Genomic DNA, 17451 nt, shown 5'->3' with positions numbered 1-17451 from the left:
GATGCTTGGGATCATTAGGAAGGGTATTGAGAACAAAACGACTAGTATTATAATGCCGTTGTACAAATCTATGGTAAGGCCACACCTGGAGTATTGTGTCCAGTTCTGGTCGCCGCATCTCAAAAAAGACATAGTGGAAATGGAAAAGGTGCAAAAGAGAGCGACTAAGATGATTACGGGGCTGGGGCACCTTCCTTATGAGGAAAGGCTACGGTGTTTGGGCCTCTTCAGCCTAGAAAAGAGACGCCTGAGGGGGGACATGATTGAGACATACAAAATTATGCAGGGGATGGACAGAGTGGATAGGGAGATGCTCTTTACACTCTCACATAACACCAGAACCAGGGGACATCCACTAATATTGAGTGTTGGGCGGGTTAGGACAGACAAAAGAAAATATTTATTTACTCAGCGTGTGGTCGGTCTGTGGAACTCCTTGCCACAGGATGTGGTGCTGGCGTCTAGCCTAGACGCCTTTAAAAGGGGATTGGACGAGTTTCTGGAGGAAAAATCCATTATGGGGTACAAGCCATGATGTGTATGCGCAACCTCCTGATTTTAGAAATGGGTTATGTCAGAATGCCAGATGCAAGGGAGGGCACCAGGATGAGGTCTCTTGTTATCAGGTGTGCTCCCCGGGGCATTTGGTGGGCCACTGTGAGATACAGGAAGCTGGAGTAGATGGGCCTATGGCCTGATCCAGTGGGGCTGTTCTTATGTTCTTATGTTCTCAGTGCACATGGAAAATGGGGTCACTTGCAATTCAGTCTTCAAACCATCAAAACACATTTGCCTGAACTTAAAATAGCTGAAGTTTTGATTCTATGCTGCATATAAATATAGCCTGGTCCCAACACACAGCAAAATGAGGAGGCAAAACAGACGGTACCCCTTTGGACTCCCATGGGAGAACACAATGTTGAATGCTCCCTTACACAAAGAAAACCAGTAGAGGAATGGGTTGGAACCCTTCTCCTTGGAATGACAGATTTCTGTTTGCGAGGAGTTTGTACATGGAGGTGTTTTAAAAGAAAATTTCCCCCACCTGCAGTCTAACATTTCAGACTAACATTACCACCTAACATTACCACCTCATTCACGTGCATGTATAGATCCAGCCTATGCTGCACTGAAATCAGTGGTATTTAGGATCAGGGTATAAGAAACTGAAGTCTCCAAAGGCCAGCAAAAACACCAAAAACTGTATTGTTTCATTATGAGAACCACAGCCTAAGGGCCAAATCCTATCCAACTTTCCAGTCCTGTGTAGTCGTACCAATGGGGTGTGTGCTGCATCTTGTGGTGGGAAGGTAGTTATGGAGGCCTCCACAAGGTAAGGGAACATTTGTTCCCTTGCCTCAGGGCTGCACTGCAGTTGCACCAGTGCTGTAAAGTTGAATAGGATTGGGCCCTAAATTAAGTTGCAGAATGTACTCATCTAAGGTTCCAGAATTCACTTCTTCCTTTTCTTTGTTGGAATTTGATCAGTCATGATGATCTATGCCCGGAACCAACCCATGCTGTATTCTATAAAAAAAAATTTACTCAGCTGCTAATGAATCTTGGTTTGACCAGCAAGCACATTACACTTTACAAGACAACTGAGAAAAATATCTACAGTTACAGTCTTTGCCGCTGCTTTTGAAACTCATTAAACCAACATTTGTAGCAAAAATGTCTGCTATCCAATTCTGTTGATTAGTACATTTCTTCAAAGACTAGAAAAAATTATTTAATTAATAAACAAAGCTAGTGAAATGTATTAGGAAGGGGCACAATACAAGGAAAGCTGTTTTCCTGATGCTATTATTTTTGCTATGCCTATTATGCATTTGTTTGAGCAAAACCTGGTCTTGCATAATACAATCAAGTGCATGTTTGATTAGAAGTGAGTTGCACTGTATTCAGAGAGCAGCATGTCACCAGAGGTTTGAAAAACTGCCTCTGTCTTCTCAAAGTTAGTGTGAGTAGGTCTGTAGCCTTCTTTATGTTTCTCTCTTCCTTAAAATAATGACCAAATCCTATAGAGTCTGGCCTCCAAAACATGTTGGACGGATGAAACTTACATGTTTTGGCAAAAAGCTACGTGTATAGAATGAAGGCAGTCACCCAATTCAAGGCTGCAGTCCTGCACACACTTTCCTTATAAGACTTTCCAATAAGGCATACATAGCCTTATTGAACACAATGGGATTTACTTCTAAGTAGGCATGCACAAGATTGTACTCAAAGAAGTCCAGTCCTAACGGAGCTTTGTGACAACTAGAGCAGCAGTTCCACTGTTGTAAATGGTCATACAGTGGTGCACATAGTGCACCCATTCCAGAACTGCTGCTGCTAACAGTAGCAAGGTCCACTGCCGCTGCCAGCTACTGGAAAGAGCACATTTATATTCATTAGGCTGCAGTCCTAAACATACTTACTTGGAACTCAAGTTCTCCCAGAAGCAATGGTCTTACCTTCATTCAAATGCACGTTTTTGCTGTCATGTTACAAAATGCCCACACAGAGCTGGCCCATCCACAAGGCCAACTGAAGTGGTCCCTTCAAGCAGTGAGGAAGAACTCATCACTGTATGCCTACTTGTCTCTACTGCTTCTCCCCCTCCCTGGACTGGAAAGGGAGGACAGGGGGGAAGAGGAAATGTGGAGGAGGGGGAAGAGGAAATGTGGAGGGGGGAGAGTACTGAGCTAGAACATTGGAGAGTGAGAGAAGCAGAAGCTGGCACATCACTGACTAAGGGCACAATCCTATCCTACGCTGGAACAGGCAAGCCAGAAGACTTGCACTGTATCCAACGCAGGATAGGGGCCAAAAGCCATTCAGTCAGAGGCAAAGGGAAACTTTTCCCCTTACCTCTGGGTAAGGCGCCCTTGTCCCTCTGAGTCTCCTTGGACTTGCGCCACCTCTTGAGTTGGCACAAGTCCAAGGAGAGCGGAGTGGCTTCCAATCTCCCTGGGAACGGGGATTGGGATCCAGCATAACTGCTGGATCCCTGCCCTGTCTCCCGCTCCCTGCCTGCCCACCTGCTCCCGGGGCCGCCCGCTGCCCGGCCTCCCCCCACCCAGGAATGCCTCCCTCCTGCCTCCTCCCTGCCTACCTCAGAGCCTTGCATCTGCCCAGCCAGGCCAACGCAAGGTTTGGTGCCTCAGTCGGTCTGGAGGCTTGTTTCAGCCTCTGCAGGCCAACACGCCTCTACGCGCCAGCCTAGCCAACTCCCAAGGAGGCACAAACGTAACTTATGGCACATTTGTGTCCCTCCTGGGCTGGAACAAGGGACTTGCACCGGCCCAAGCCTGGGTCAGGATTTCACCCTAAGCGGGACAGTATTTGGTATGCCGGCTCAGGTATCAGGAGGTCTTGGGCAAGCACTACACCCAAACTGAAATTACTAAAATAAAATTCAAATAAAGAAACAGAAAAGAGTACGTGAATTGATTTTGTGCATCACCTGAGGAATGTTCAGGGTAGGATGTAATCTGCTTTAATCCCTGATCACCCTTTCCTCTTATGTGCCCCACGGCTATTTAGATGAAGACACAGTACACGCTGCTAACTGGGCAGGGAGGCCCTTTCTCAAGTGGTGCCCCTCTTATATTTAGCAGGGGAAAGAAACTGTCCCTCTTCAACCCAGCACAGTGTCTCTTCTAGTGGCTGTTTGTCAGTGTTTCTTCTGCATCTTTTTAGATTGTGAGCCCTTTAGGGACAGGGAGCCATTTAATTATTTGATTTTGTTTGTAAACCACTTTAACTTTTCTTTTCTGAAAAGTGGTATATAAATATTCTTAATAATTATTACTATAATATAATACTCTAAGAGTAATTCACAGAAGTCAAAGCAGACTTGGTTTCAGGGATTATTTAATTATATCACAGCAGTCCTTAAAACTAAAAGAAGGGTAGACATGTTAGCGTGCAAAAATACCAGTCTTATGCCACTTTAAAGACTGATTTACTTTGGCATGAGCTTTTGTGGACTACATCAGAGGCATGAAATATTATCCTCAGCAAGCAAGCAGGCAGGCAAGCAGACACACACACACACAATCAACCTGACTTTGCTAAATTAATAATTGTAGTGAGATAAAAAGCAATGTCTGGACCCTAAAACAAGGTGCTCCAAACTGTCCCTTAGGCCAGATTGAAATTCAGGCCGAATTCATCCCCAGGGTGAGCAGAACACTGTTCTGCCAGGTGCATCCTTACCATACCACCGGTCTCCTCCAAACTGCTGGCCAGCCGCCCCAGCAGGCTTTGCACATGGATTTCCAGGCAGCAGCTTTCCAGGCTGGCCCGCACACAGTTTGGGGGAGATCGACAGCATGGTAAGAAGGCTCCCCGGTGGAACGGAGCTTTCTGCTTGCACCAGGGAAGTCTTTTTTGGGATGCAGCAGTGTCCAGTTTGGAGACCACAGACCTAAATGAACAGAATCAAATTTATTATTAAGTCCTAGTTAAGTAGTTTGATATTGGAGTTTCCCTCTGCAGTTCTTTTGTTAAACACTTAAAACTAAAAACCCACAACAGTCCCCTTCTTCTCCCCAAGACACAGAACAGGTTAAGATAGCAGCACTTTGAACCCCATTACCTGTAGAGGAGGCAGACGCTGTGGTTGCTGTAGCTGTGGATTGTGGTGGGCTGCCGCTTTCCAGCAAGAGGCAGGAACCATTTGCATTGTTCTCTTTCTTCACATACACTTCTGTGGCACTGGGTAGTGGGATGGGGTGGCTGATCCCCAGTTCTTCCTCCTGAGCTTGCTGTCTTCTCAATGCAACCTAGGAATTAAAATGGTTAAGGTGTGTTGCTGTTTGAAACAGTTTGGAAATACAAACAAACATAAAGCCACCTTAAAGTGTCCCATTCAGGACTCTGGTTTAAAATAAAACAAAAAGTAAAAAGCAAAACACAGAAAACCACAAAAAAAGGTTTTCCCGTGCAAGAGTGAATCCTGGATCAGATCTGCAATGATGACAAATCCAGATACTCTAAAAAGGGAAGACTTCAATTCACTGCAATGTTAAGATAAAATTACTGTACAACTGAAATTCAAAAGTTATTGGAATATCTCAGGGATCTTATGTGATTCTTCCTGAGAATGTGGTAGAGAGAGGAAAAGCGAGGGGCTTTCGCTCCATTTGAATTGAAACCTCATCCAGAAGGGCTTTGTTTGGTGGCTAAGGTCAACAGACTACCACTATAAGCAACACAGGCCGCAATCCTAACCAGCTTTCCAAACCGGCATAGCTGTGCCAGTGGGGCATGTGCTGCATCCTGTAGTTGGGGAGCAGTCATGGAGGCTTCCTCAAGGTAAGGCAATATTTGCTCCCTTACCTCGGAGTTGCATTGCCCTTCTGTCAGTGCTGGAAAATTGGGTAGGATTGTGGAGACAGTCTGATTATTTTTCACCTCTCTAGGGCAGACATGAAACATTTCAGTCAAGGGGGGAGTACCCTGGGGGATGCAGCAGGGAGCACAGAACAAGCTGTACTTGATCTGATACTTTTGCAAAGAAGCCTGAGACTTTCGAAAATATTCTGCTTGTGCAACCTTCTATATCAGTATTAGGGCTGCAGTTCTGAACACCTATTCTTGCAAGAACCCACTGCAGCCAAGCTAAGTGGCTACCTCTTGAAAGCACAATCATCGTCCTTGTTCGGAACCATCAGCAATCTTAGCTGTGTATTATCACTGCAAGCAAACAGAGGAGCAATGCTGGAGTAGGCCATGGATTGCGGGTCTTTTTAGGCCTATGGAAAAAGCCAAGGCTCTCCTCATGCTGGCTTCAGAATTGCCATTTTTGTTTCCAAAATGCTGTGTTGTATGATACGCCCAGAGAGGCAATAATGGTAGAAAGAAACCATGGATTTTCATTTTGCATGCTGCTATTAAAAGTACAGGGAGTCTGTTGAAAGACACACAAAAAAGCCATTCTCCTTAGCTATGGAAATGAACTGAAGAAGATAAGCTCAGCTGAAGAGCAAAGGAGCAGAATGCAAAAACTCCAAAATGGGCATCACAGCAAAAGAAACAGCAAAGAAAAATGTAACATTCACACTCAGTGTGCATTTTTCCACGTGATACGCAGGAAGAAAAGCAGTGATCATTTAGTAGTATAACAGCATCCTGTAAACATCTATTGAAATTGAAGAGCTTTCAATCTGCAAAAACAACTGAAGCTTAGTTTGGTGTCATAAGTAAGACCAGGAGAGATTAGGTCCTTCTTTCTGTCATGCATTTAAGCAATGGAATTCAGCTGTTCTCAGACCTACAGTGCTAGGAAATGGGGAAGACAAAAGCAGATGGATTATGTCTGAAACTATAATCAGTTTGTGCTGAGCCTCTGCACAGGGTCTTCGCTAAGCAAATCTAGCCAAGTAGTACAGAGTTAATCACGTGGTATTAGCTTGCTTCCTACCTGCAGCCCTCTGGTCCTTGGAAGTCTCCCTTACCCTCATCTGCTCCTCCTAAAGAAGCATGTTTTCTAAAGGAGCCCTTAAGGCAATGATTTTCAACCTTTTTCATTGCATGGCACACTGACAAGTCACTAAAATTGTCAAGGCACACCATCCATCTGTTGACAATTGGCAAGGCACACCAAACTGCTGGTGGGGGGTGATTTAATCCCTCAATGGCCCTATTATAAATGATATTTATTTAATTAATAAATAAATTTGCCAAACTCCTACAATACACCTGTGGACCACCTGCGGCATAACGGTGTGCCATGGCATACCAGTTGAAAACTGTTGCCTTACGGCAAACACCATCACACTGTTTTTGATAGTGTGAAATACATAAACATAAATACTAACTGGTCAGTTAAGGCTACATGCTGAGAAACACCCAAAATGCCATACGTAATCCAGGACTGAACATGAATTTAAGATTCTATAATTCTAGATTACACCCCTCCATTTCATATTTTTTTCATCTGCTGGCATAGGCAAATCTGCCACTGTATTATTTTTATTCTTATTAAGAATATTTATATACAGCTTTTCAACAAGCGGTTCACAAAGCGGTTTGCACTGCTAAATAAATGGTTCCCTGACCCCCTAGGGTTCACAATCTAAAATCTGTACTCTCTCCGCAGAGAGGCTGGGTACCCCCACCCCTGAAGAGAAGTGTTGTGCACTGACCTGCAAGGCAAGCTAGCCAGTGAGGAGCCCGACCTGCTTCTCCAGAGGTGAAGGTCAATCTGGGGAGCAAGGTGGAGCCCCTCCACTCAGGAAACTTTTGCCTGACCCGCCTATATCCTGAGAGGAGGAGTTACCCACCTTAGGAAGACTGACCCCACCATGGAGAACCCACTGAAGAAGCAATCTTGATCAGCAAATGCAAGCAGAGACATAAATAAACAAGTCTCAGAGATGCTGGAATACCAAGATCACAACAACAAAACTTACAGCCCAATCCCATGCATGTCTACTCAGAAGTAACTCCCATTATAGTCAATGGAGCTTACTCCCAGGAAAGTGTACATAGGATTGGGCTGTTAAGTCTGGCAACCAAAATACATCAAAATTGAGACCAGGAGAGCTTCTCCAGGGAGGGCACCCCAAATACAGTGCTATGAATAGAGGTGTCTGAATTTTTTTAAATAGTGTTTTTTGTTTTTATTCACAAATGAAATACACAATTCCAGTGTTCCTTACTCATTTCCTATGTATAGAGGTGTTTGAAAAATGTGATGATGATCCAACAAGACAGGCTCCTAGTTGGGGCTGTCCAGAGCCTGGCAGCTGATACTCAAGGTGCAGACACAGAGAGAAATCATAGCCAATCCTCAGTTTTCTTCTTCCAATTACTTGAGCCCATTCTTCAGCCTGACTTCTCCTTAGGAATTATAAGCTGCAGGACCTTCCTGAAATTCTAAAGTAGGAGTGTCAAAACTAACTTCATGAAGTGGGCTGAGTAGCACTGATGGTGCCAGCTAAGGACCGAAAGTGACATCATTAAGCAGAAAAGTGACATCATTAAGCAGATGATGGCCAGAAATAAGCACCTGGTTCTCACATAGAAACTCAACAGCTGCAAATTACAGAAGAGGAAATGTGCAAATCTTATTCATAATTTCAAGATATGAGAGAACTCAATTATCATGGTGTGTGAGCCCAATTATAACAGGGCCAGATGACAGTGGCGATCCTGGTCTTGGTACCACCCAGGGCCAGGACCACAGGCTGCCACCCCCTTCCTCCCTTCTGGAGGCCCAGGGAAGCAGCGCACACCCTCCTCACCCCCACAAAGGCCTTGTAAAGGCCTTGTAGGGCCTAAAAACATCACTTCTGGTTTCACAGAGGAAACCAGACAAGGCGTTCAGAAGGCCTTCTAAGGGCTTAAAAATGCTATTCCTGGTTTCCTCTGTAAAACTGGAAGTGCTGTTTTTCAGCCCTCCAAGGCCTTTGGTGGGTTGAGGAGGTAGCACACTGCTACTCCGGTCCTTAGAATATCTCCGGGCTAAAGGCCCTGAGTGGCTTGGGGGTGCCGCAGGGAGATGGATGGTGGCACATGCCACCCCCCAGTCTGATGCCCAGGACATCTCTCCCCCTTGTCCCCCCAGGTATACCTCCGCGGGATAAATTGTTTCCAGGTGCCAAACTCAGCCCGCGGGCCTTATGTTTGACACCTCGGTTCTAAAGTGTTATGGTTATCTAAATCAGTGCTTCTCAAACTGTGGTCTAAATTTCACTTCAAGAAATCAGAGCCTTTAAGTCCCCTGACGCTTCAAGCATGGCAGGGTAAGCACTCCATTCCTGCCTGCTTTTTATGTCCATGTCACAGGCAGCTGGGCTGTTCCGCTCTTTCAATCTATTGTGCCCTCTCCTAGGCTGCTGTAATGAACAGCATTGCTAGGTTGAAGTCTCTCTTTTGGCCTATTAGGTGCTCCTGCTCCCCTGCTTGTTTTCCACCCTAATAAAGACCATACAGGAAATAAGCTTTTCACACCCCTTGCTAAGTGACTAGGAGTTGAAGTCAAATCCCCAGATCTGCAAAGACAAATGTTTTGAACAGTTAACGTAACAGTTTGTTTCTGTTGCAAAGTGCCAGCCAATCCCCAGCATATTGGGGCGGGGGGGCGGGGGGGGAGAGGAATACCTGTTTGCCACAGTAGAGACTTGTAGAAACCCAGATACAAGCCAATACGATTAACTGGTTGAGCGTTTGGATTTTGTTTTTTCTGAAAATTTGGCCTGATTAACCAGGGTCACCTTTTTGAGCGTAAGTCTGTGCATTCAGGGCTTCGGGCCCAATCCTATCCAATTTTCCAACACTGGTGCAACTGTGCCAATGGGGCATGCACTGCATCTTGTGGTGGGGCAGCAGTCATAGCGGCCTCCTTGAGGTATGGGAACATTTGTATGTATACCTCCTTGAGGTATGGGCTGCATTATGGCTGCACCGGCGCTGGAAAACTGGATAGGAATGGGCCCTAAGTCTCCTGTTATTCCATTCGAGATGGATGACTATATTACAGCCTGAGTATCCCTTATCCAGACTGCTTGGGACAGGAAGGTGTCTGGATTTCCAATTTGTCTGGATTTTGGAATAATTGCATACATATGAGAAATGCTTCCTATTGCTTTCTTTACTGTTACCCATATGGGTGTCTGCTTGCCTCTTTGACATTTTTCAACAATGTCTGTACAGATACACACCAGAGACTAGTCTGTACCTGCACTGTAGATGGGAATGAGCACAACACACTACATTAAAAAAAAATTTGGACAAAAATATCTGGATTTCAGAATAATCTGGATTTTTATTGTCCAGGTAAGAGATAATCTACCTATAGTCACCTACAGCAAAAACAAGGAAGTTGGTTGTACCTCAAAGACAAATAGTGTTGAGGTAGAATAAGCCACCAGGGGCCAGAACATGGCTCACTTCATCAGATTTTCCCTTCTTCTCTTGGTGTATAAGCATGCAGAGGACTTGAGCACTGAAGTATTTTGAGAGGGCTTTTCTCAGATGCATTTATTCATCTCTTCAGAGTATCCATTGAACAAATGTGTTCCCCAGTATGCAGGGAAATTAGGGTGATAAGAATAACCGTAGAGACAATATGCAAATCCTACATCCTGTTGTTTTTTTTAAAATAATAGAAAGACAATTTTTAAAAAAATAAGTATTGTGGCCTTGCCATTATTTAACAGTCCACCAAAACAAGGGGCTGAATTTATAAAACTTCAAGGACCATCTTCAGACACGTGCATTAGTAAGAGCAGATCACAGTACCCACTTCCAAAATATTTCTCTAAGCATACTGGAAGTTTTTGCATCAAATACATCAAAGATTTGAGGCATCATCAAGTTGCTGACTTGAAGTTACTTTATGACTTATCAAGACTTGCATATTTTCTCTGTCATGTGCAACTCATGCGTTCCTAGGTGAAAGCAAAGTGTTACTTCTGGTCATTACCTGTCACTTACTGCTTAATGAAATCACTTCTGGTCCTCAGTAGTCACTATGAACACAGTTCAGCCCACCATATGAAATGAGTTCGACACCCCTGCTCTAAGATGAGGCAGATTTGTGCAGAGAGCCAGTACAGTGTAGTGGTTAGTTTTGGTCAAGGACTGGGAAAAGTAAGGTTCAAATCCCCATAGCTGGCCCAAGACTTCCTGGTGCCTGAGGCAGCATGCCCTTCCTTACCTAATAATGTGCCAATCTCTGCTCCTGCTTCCTGGACTAGAAAAGGAAGAGGGGACAGATCAGAAGAGAGTGTTGAGGAATTAAGAGTGGTGGACACAAAGTCAATGCTTCAGCCCATCATTCTCTTCTCCTCCTCATTTCTTCTTCCACTTCATTCCTTTCTTTTTTCTAATAGTGGAAGAAGGAAGAGCAACAGCGAGAGCAATTGCGTGGACAAAAGGGGGAGTAACCATCTCAGTTGGCCTTGTATGCCCTGACTCTGCAAATTCCCCTCTTAGCCATGAAGCTCCCTGGCTGAGTTGGGCCAATCTCTTTCTCAGCCTAACATATATTACAGGTCTGTTGTGAGGATAATATAGGGGTACGGGAAATATATGGGTATGCTCCCCAGAGCTGGAAAAAGGGCAGGATAGGAGCTGGAGCTGGAAAAAAGCTGGAGAAAAGGCAGGATAGGAGTGCAATAAGTAAGTAAAGTAGATGGTGGCCCTTCAAATAGCCGTGTCCCAAGTCATTAAGAGCTTCTTACACAAAGCTCTGAGATCTCTAAGCCTCAAACCATGTACTCAACTAGCAGCTTGGATTCCAGCTGTACGTCTTCAAGAGCGTGGATTTTAATGTAACATGTTTTAAGCCTCAAAGAACTTTCAAAACCAACTTACCCAAGTGTATTGCTTTTGACTTGAGACGCCAAAAGCAACCCCTTCCTTCATATTTATAATCTGAAAAACTATATATGAGTATATATAAAAATTTTAAAAAATATATATATAAAAAATCATGGAAGTGTGACTGCTAACTCGAACGGATGTTGTGTTTACTATATCCCTAGGGAAGATGGATCCTGCAGCAGAAAAAACAATTTCAATGTATTTGAAATATGTCCTTAAGGTGTGAAAGATTTATTTATTTATTTACACTTGTATACCGCCTTTCTTCCAAGGAGATCAAGGTGATGTACCCTCCTTTTCTCTTCACAATAACTCTGTGAGGTAGGTGAGGTTGAGAGATAGTGATTGGCCCAAGGTCATCCAAGAAGCTTCATGGTTGAGCAGGGATCTGTACCTGGATCTTCCAGGTCTAACTCCTGAACCACTACACCACTCACACCAGCTTACTACAGGAGTATGGTCCTCCTTCCATGTACTGTGTTTGCACATCACCTGCAGTAGCATCATGTTAAATTAATGCTGGAACATGCAGCTGTTTTTCCTGAGATGCTTGCAAGCAACAGTATGGATGGTTTCTGGAGCAGGGAGTAGCTCTTGGTCTTTCTGAGCAGAAACAGTTGGGTTGAGTGCCCTTTCAAAAGACAGAATCCCTCCATATTCCCTGATGCAGGGAAACATGGCAAACCTGTTATTTTCTCATCTACAAGGGACCAAAACAATAAGAGATAATAATATACTGAAATGGAACTTTAAAATACAGACATAGTTTACATCTGAAGACCAGCTGGTAACAAATTATTGTTGGTTGGAAAGGGAAGCACAAATGCATGTATTTCATTTCAGAGTTAGAAACCAACTAACAATCTATGCTTTGGGGCTACTGTATTTGACTTGTTGGAATATTCTAGAATAAGATATTTTTAAATTGGACTCTCACATGTTGATCCAAAATATCTACTAGAAAATCAACCAGTAGTATCTAGTAGAATCAGGTTGCAATCATACCCTTACTTGAGCCTAAGCCCCACTGAACTTAATGGAACTTACTTCTGAGTAGACATGCAGAGGACTGAATACAGCAGAATTTACTTCTGAGTAAATATGCTCAGTTTCCACTCCCACCCTATCAGAAAACTAATGGAAAATTAAAATACAGAGTTTAATAGAATAGTAAATTAGGACTGTTCGCTCTGACTACTGAAACATTTGAAATACTGCTCTCTAAAATGTGGAACTTTGAAAACATTTGTATCCGATTTCTTTCCAACCAATTTTGCATCAGGTCATGTCATTACATGGTATCCTAAATGGAAAAAAAGAGAAGCAAATTGTATTAATTAAATCCCAGCTTCACAGGGCTGAAATAAAGTCCAGCACTGAATAGGCAGCCAGCAACGTATTCGTTTGGGGTTATTTTTCTGTACTAGTTTGCAACTCAGCATTTAGAGCCATTGTTAGTGAATTTATTTTTCCCTGCATGTATTATTAAGAATTGTTAGTGAAAAGCAATGCTAGAAGAAATTAAAAATATTTAATTAAATTAAAATTAAAAATAAAAATAGAGAAATTAAAATATGTTTGCATAGAAAAACTGAAGTTGGCCCTGAAAGTCAATCTGGTTGTTGGAATCCCTGATCTTGATCACTGAATAATGACAGATGAACGAATTATTGAGACTTTTTATGTAAGTTGTTTTCTTCATGGCAGATGATATTTTCCCCCAGATTAAAGCATGACGTAGTATGTGTACATGTGTACTAAAAACATCCTTTGGAAAATTTCAGAATGCTCTTTTTTAAAGTAGTATATCCTATTTCTATAAAACAGATGATAAGTCTTCTCAGAGTTCAGCAACATATTTGTGTTTAGGGGTCTTACAGCCCAATCCTATCTACACTACCCTTAGAGTAAGCCCCATTGACTGTAATGGGACTTATTTCTGAATAGATATGCATACGATTGGGCTGTCACCTGGGGGCTGGGGATTAGAATAGGCCCTCAGTTTGTCTGTACTTGTCATAAGAGGCGACTAAACAGCCACCGGGTAGATGGGACTCGTCAGCCTGGGAAGGCAGCTCATCTGAGAGAAGGAAAACTCTGATCCCAAACCTCCACTGCCTTGTGGCTACATTCAGTTATGGAAAAGGCTTCAGGAGTCAACCTCGAGGCAAAATCTGGAGCCGGAGTCCCTGAGGCAGTTCATGGCTGAACACAGTCACGTTCTGGCAACTCCTGCAACGCCGCTGGAACCAACCGTATTGGCCTCTGCCTTTCCATTGGACCATTTCAGCAACGTGGAGAGGGGGGATTTGCTGCATGGGTAACAGCCTATCCTCCATACCTACTTTACCCAGGCTTCACGCACTGGAGAGGACACTCTGTTCCAGAACCACCATTCAGAGCATGACACCATAGTCTTCCGAGACTGAAGGATGCCAACAAGGGCTGTCACTCTAATCTACAACATCCAGCTCTAAAGCATGTGCTCTCTCTCTCTCGCTCTCTCTCCTTTCTACTTTTAGATTTAATACATTAACACAGACTTCTAATAAAACAAACTTCATTTTTTACACATGCAGTTATGGTGATGGGGCTGTAGAAAGCGGGACCCATTATTCAAAAGTTGTTGGAAAATGGCCTACAATAGCCACTTGCAAAATCCTGATGAAACAAATAAGGAATTGTGGGGTGGGGGTGGGAAACATTCCAAGATGATGGAGAGTCACTACATGATGGGTATTAAAGTTCCCGCCCCCCCCTCCCCAAAACAGGCTGGCATGTTTTTGAATGGTTGAACGGGGAGATCTTTTTAAGTGGCGTGATGCACAAAGGAGTATTAGCAAGGTGGTCCCAGAAGGGCTGTGTTCAGTGCTCCAACCATGGATCCTTCATCTTAAACCTGCTGGACCCGCTGCAACTTATTAAGAGGAAGATGAAGGTGTGAGAATCCAGCGGTGCAAACAAGGACCGGAGGGGTCACGTTTTGGGTTCCCCTCCCTGAAAGCCAACCTTGTCCTACCTGCAGGAGTGAACAGGTGGTCTCGTCCTGCAACGCACTTGCAACCAGCGTCACCAGGCGGGAATCAGCCCCAACCAGGGGCGTGCGGTGGGTGGGGAGGCAGGTGAGGCAGTGCCTCCCCACTGGGGTCCTTCCAAAGGCGCCGCCGCCGCCGTCGTGCGAGGCGCCCAAGCACCCACAACCCACGCGTTCTGCACTCCCCTCCTCGCGTGGGTTGTGGGTGCTTGGGCGCCTGGGGGAGGCACTGCCTCCCCCGCCTCCCGCCCAGCGCCAGCCCCTGGCCCGGCACACACAGACTCCTGCACACGGACCCCCGGCCCTGTCCTCACCTGGGCGGCCATGACCCGCTGCCTCTCGGCGATCAGGCTGCACTTCTTGCACTGGCAGTCCCTCCACATGCAGAAGCGCTTGTGGCCCTTCAGGGGCGACGAGTAGCCGTGGTTGCGGCAGCGCGCGCACTTGGGCAGCCGCGGGGACTTCTTGGCCAGCGGGCTGGAGGCCCCGCTCGGGCTCGGCCCCGGCCCGGCTCCGCTGCTCCCGCCGGCGGCGCCTTTGCCGAAGCTGCCCATCCTGCCCCCCTGCTGGCCGGGCTGCTCCGAGGAAGCCGCAGCCTTGCCGAAGGAGGACTCGTTGGGCATCGCCCCCGGGCAGCAGCGGGACGGGAGGCTGGCGGCGCCGCGGGCTTTGCAGAGCAGCAGCAGCGCCGTCTGGGTGCAGGGCGGCTTGTGGCGGGCAACCTGCAGGAGTGCTGCGCTTGCTACTTCGCGGGAACACCGCGTGCCCTGCAGCAGGGCGTCCCGGGCAGGGCAGGGCCGGGCCGGGGAGGGGGCAGGCTCCTCCCCCAGCCCGCACCGTGCCGTGCAAGCAGCCCGCGGGCCTGGGACGCAGGCGTCTGCCTTCGACGGGGCGTCCTGCTTCGCAGCCGCAGCTCCCCCGGCTCAGGCCCGGAGGCGGGGGCTGGAGAGCAAAGCCCCGCGCTCCACGGCTGCTCTTGCAGGCCAGGCCAGGCCAGGCGCAGCAGCCCCCGCGCTCCCCAGCCCTCCGACGGCTCCTGCCTTTGCAGTCCAGCCGCGCACCCTCACTGGGGAGTGAACTGACAGGAGGCCTGGGGAGGCTCTGCCTCCACCGCCGAGGCTGCCCCCCTGCGCAACCCCCGAGGAGTCAGTCGCATTGAACCGAAAGGGGCTCCCTTGGAGCGGGCGCGCAGAGGATCGCGTGCTGTGGATTCCGTCCTTGCAACTGTAGGGCTGGGAGGGAACTCGACAGACCACAGCGCTCTCACCCAGGAGCGATGGCACGGGATGGGGTTTCCTGCACCCACACACTCCGTTAGCCTGACATGAATGCCCGCAGATCCCAGTCCTATGCCTGTCTACTCAGAAGTAAGTCCCATTATAGTCTATGGGGCTTACTCCCAGGAAAGGGTGCATAGGATTGCAGCCTCACTCAGACCCCAATCCTATGCATGTCAACTCAGAAGTCCCATTATAGTCAATGAGGCTTACTCCCAGGAAAATGTGGATAGGATTGCAGCCCCAGAGCCCAAGCCTATCCTAGTCCTATTATAGGCAATGGGGGCTTAGTCCCAGGAAAGTGGATAGGGTTGCAGCCCCAGAGCCCAATCCTATGCCTATCTTCTTAGAAGCAAGTCCCATCATAGTCTGTGGGGCTTACTTCCAGGATTGCAGCCTTCAACCACCCAGGTTTCCTTGGCTGGAGCCTTACAGCCATCAAAGGGGAAACATCTAGATGTGCAGTCATGGCCCAACCTCCCCCACCGCAACAGCTCTGCCAGCAGAGAGTCAGAGCTGTGACTTTGAGGGAGACCCCCTTCCCATGGAGCGCCCACCTTCCCATGGAGCGCGCGCCTGTCTTGACTCCCATTGTCGCCTTTCTGATGCAACAGGCTTTTGAGATAAGAGCCTTTTTAGTCCCGTGCAGAAGTGGGGCTGAGTGAGCAGGCCCCAGAGCAAGGAGGCTTCTCTTCAGTGTTTGGAAGGAGAAGGAGAAAAATAGTCTGCCTGCTGCCTATGAATCAACAGTGCAATCTCTGCAAAGTGAAATAATTGTCTGGAGAGGAAGAATGGCGTTTAGCCTCTACCATTAAGGGAGGGGGCAAAACCCACAACAACTTGTGAATCTGCTTAATGTTGCATGGAACACAAGAAACAACCACTTTTAATTGGACTCATAATTCCCAGATAGGTGGCCGTTGGATTCAAATGGTCTGAGGGATGCACCCCATCCTGTTGCAAGGAAGAGGTGCAGAGCCATTAAAGATACCTTCCCGTTGCTGATGGCCATAGCTTGTCATTGAAACTTCGTGCTGGGGAAGTGGCCTCTCCCACACGTGAAAGTGGGGAGTATGGGAGAGGAATGAAAAAGGGTCCGCACCGCAACATGCATAATGATACTGTGTGTGTCATTGGGACATTGTAACATGGGAAACACCAAACACAATTTGTGTGTCTCTTGTGAAAGCAAACAATTTTTTTTTCTGCACTCCATCAGAAAACATACATATTGGGGCAGGAGATCTGGTCTGGGGCAGGAGGTCTGGTCTAGAGGGTAGAGCCATCAGAAGCGAGGACACCGGCAGCTCCCTGAATGGCTGAGAATGGCAAGACCTTGAAGCAGCTGACAAGCCTAGCAGAGTGATTCCACCTGCTCTTGGTGTGAGCAAGAAGCGTCTTGGCTGCCCTCCACGTGAGAGATGGAGCTGCTTGTCAGCCTGCCTGGGAGAACTGGAGGCCAGAAGTGAGACCAAACCAGGAAGATCCATTCTGAAACGTAGTTGTTTCTTGAAAGAGAGAACCTCTATGATTGTAAAAATCCCCTTGAGGGATTTAGAAACGCCTGCCTATGTAAACCGCCTTGAATAAAGTCAGAGGAGTAATCCAATGACCAGAAAGGCGGTATATAAATACCTAGTTTTGTTTTTTTTTGGCGCTAATATAATTGGAGACAGATTTTTTTTTTAACAGCATTGAAAGAGGTTGATGAACGATTCCTCCCATTGCAGGCTCCGGTAAACAGGTGTTGCATGTTTTGGTTTCGCTTCAGAAACCTGCAAAACCTATTGGCCAAAGATGACAGTGGAGCAAAAG

General features: G+C 46.4%; 1 protein-coding gene across 1 annotated transcript in view; it reads right to left on the bottom strand.

Moving 5' to 3' along the window:
• Positions 1-14982, bottom strand: part of DMRT1 (doublesex and mab-3 related transcription factor 1) — a 68911-nt gene extending 53929 nt beyond the window's left edge. The window contains exons 1-2 of the mRNA XM_066614449.1: positions 14674-14982; positions 4589-4775 (exon numbers count right to left, since the gene is read on the bottom strand). Of these exons, the coding sequence (XP_066470546.1) occupies positions 4589-4775; positions 14674-14982 (496 nt within the window). The remainder of the gene's footprint in view (positions 1-4588; positions 4776-14673) is intronic.
• Between the last annotated feature and the right edge of the window lie 2469 nt (positions 14983-17451).

The sequence above is a fragment of the Tiliqua scincoides genome, chromosome 2 (genome assembly GCF_035046505.1).
Source record: "Tiliqua scincoides isolate rTilSci1 chromosome 2, rTilSci1.hap2, whole genome shotgun sequence".
Classification (NCBI taxonomy): domain Eukaryota; kingdom Metazoa; phylum Chordata; class Lepidosauria; order Squamata; family Scincidae; genus Tiliqua; species Tiliqua scincoides.
This window is presented reverse-complemented; position numbering and strand designations above follow the sequence as displayed.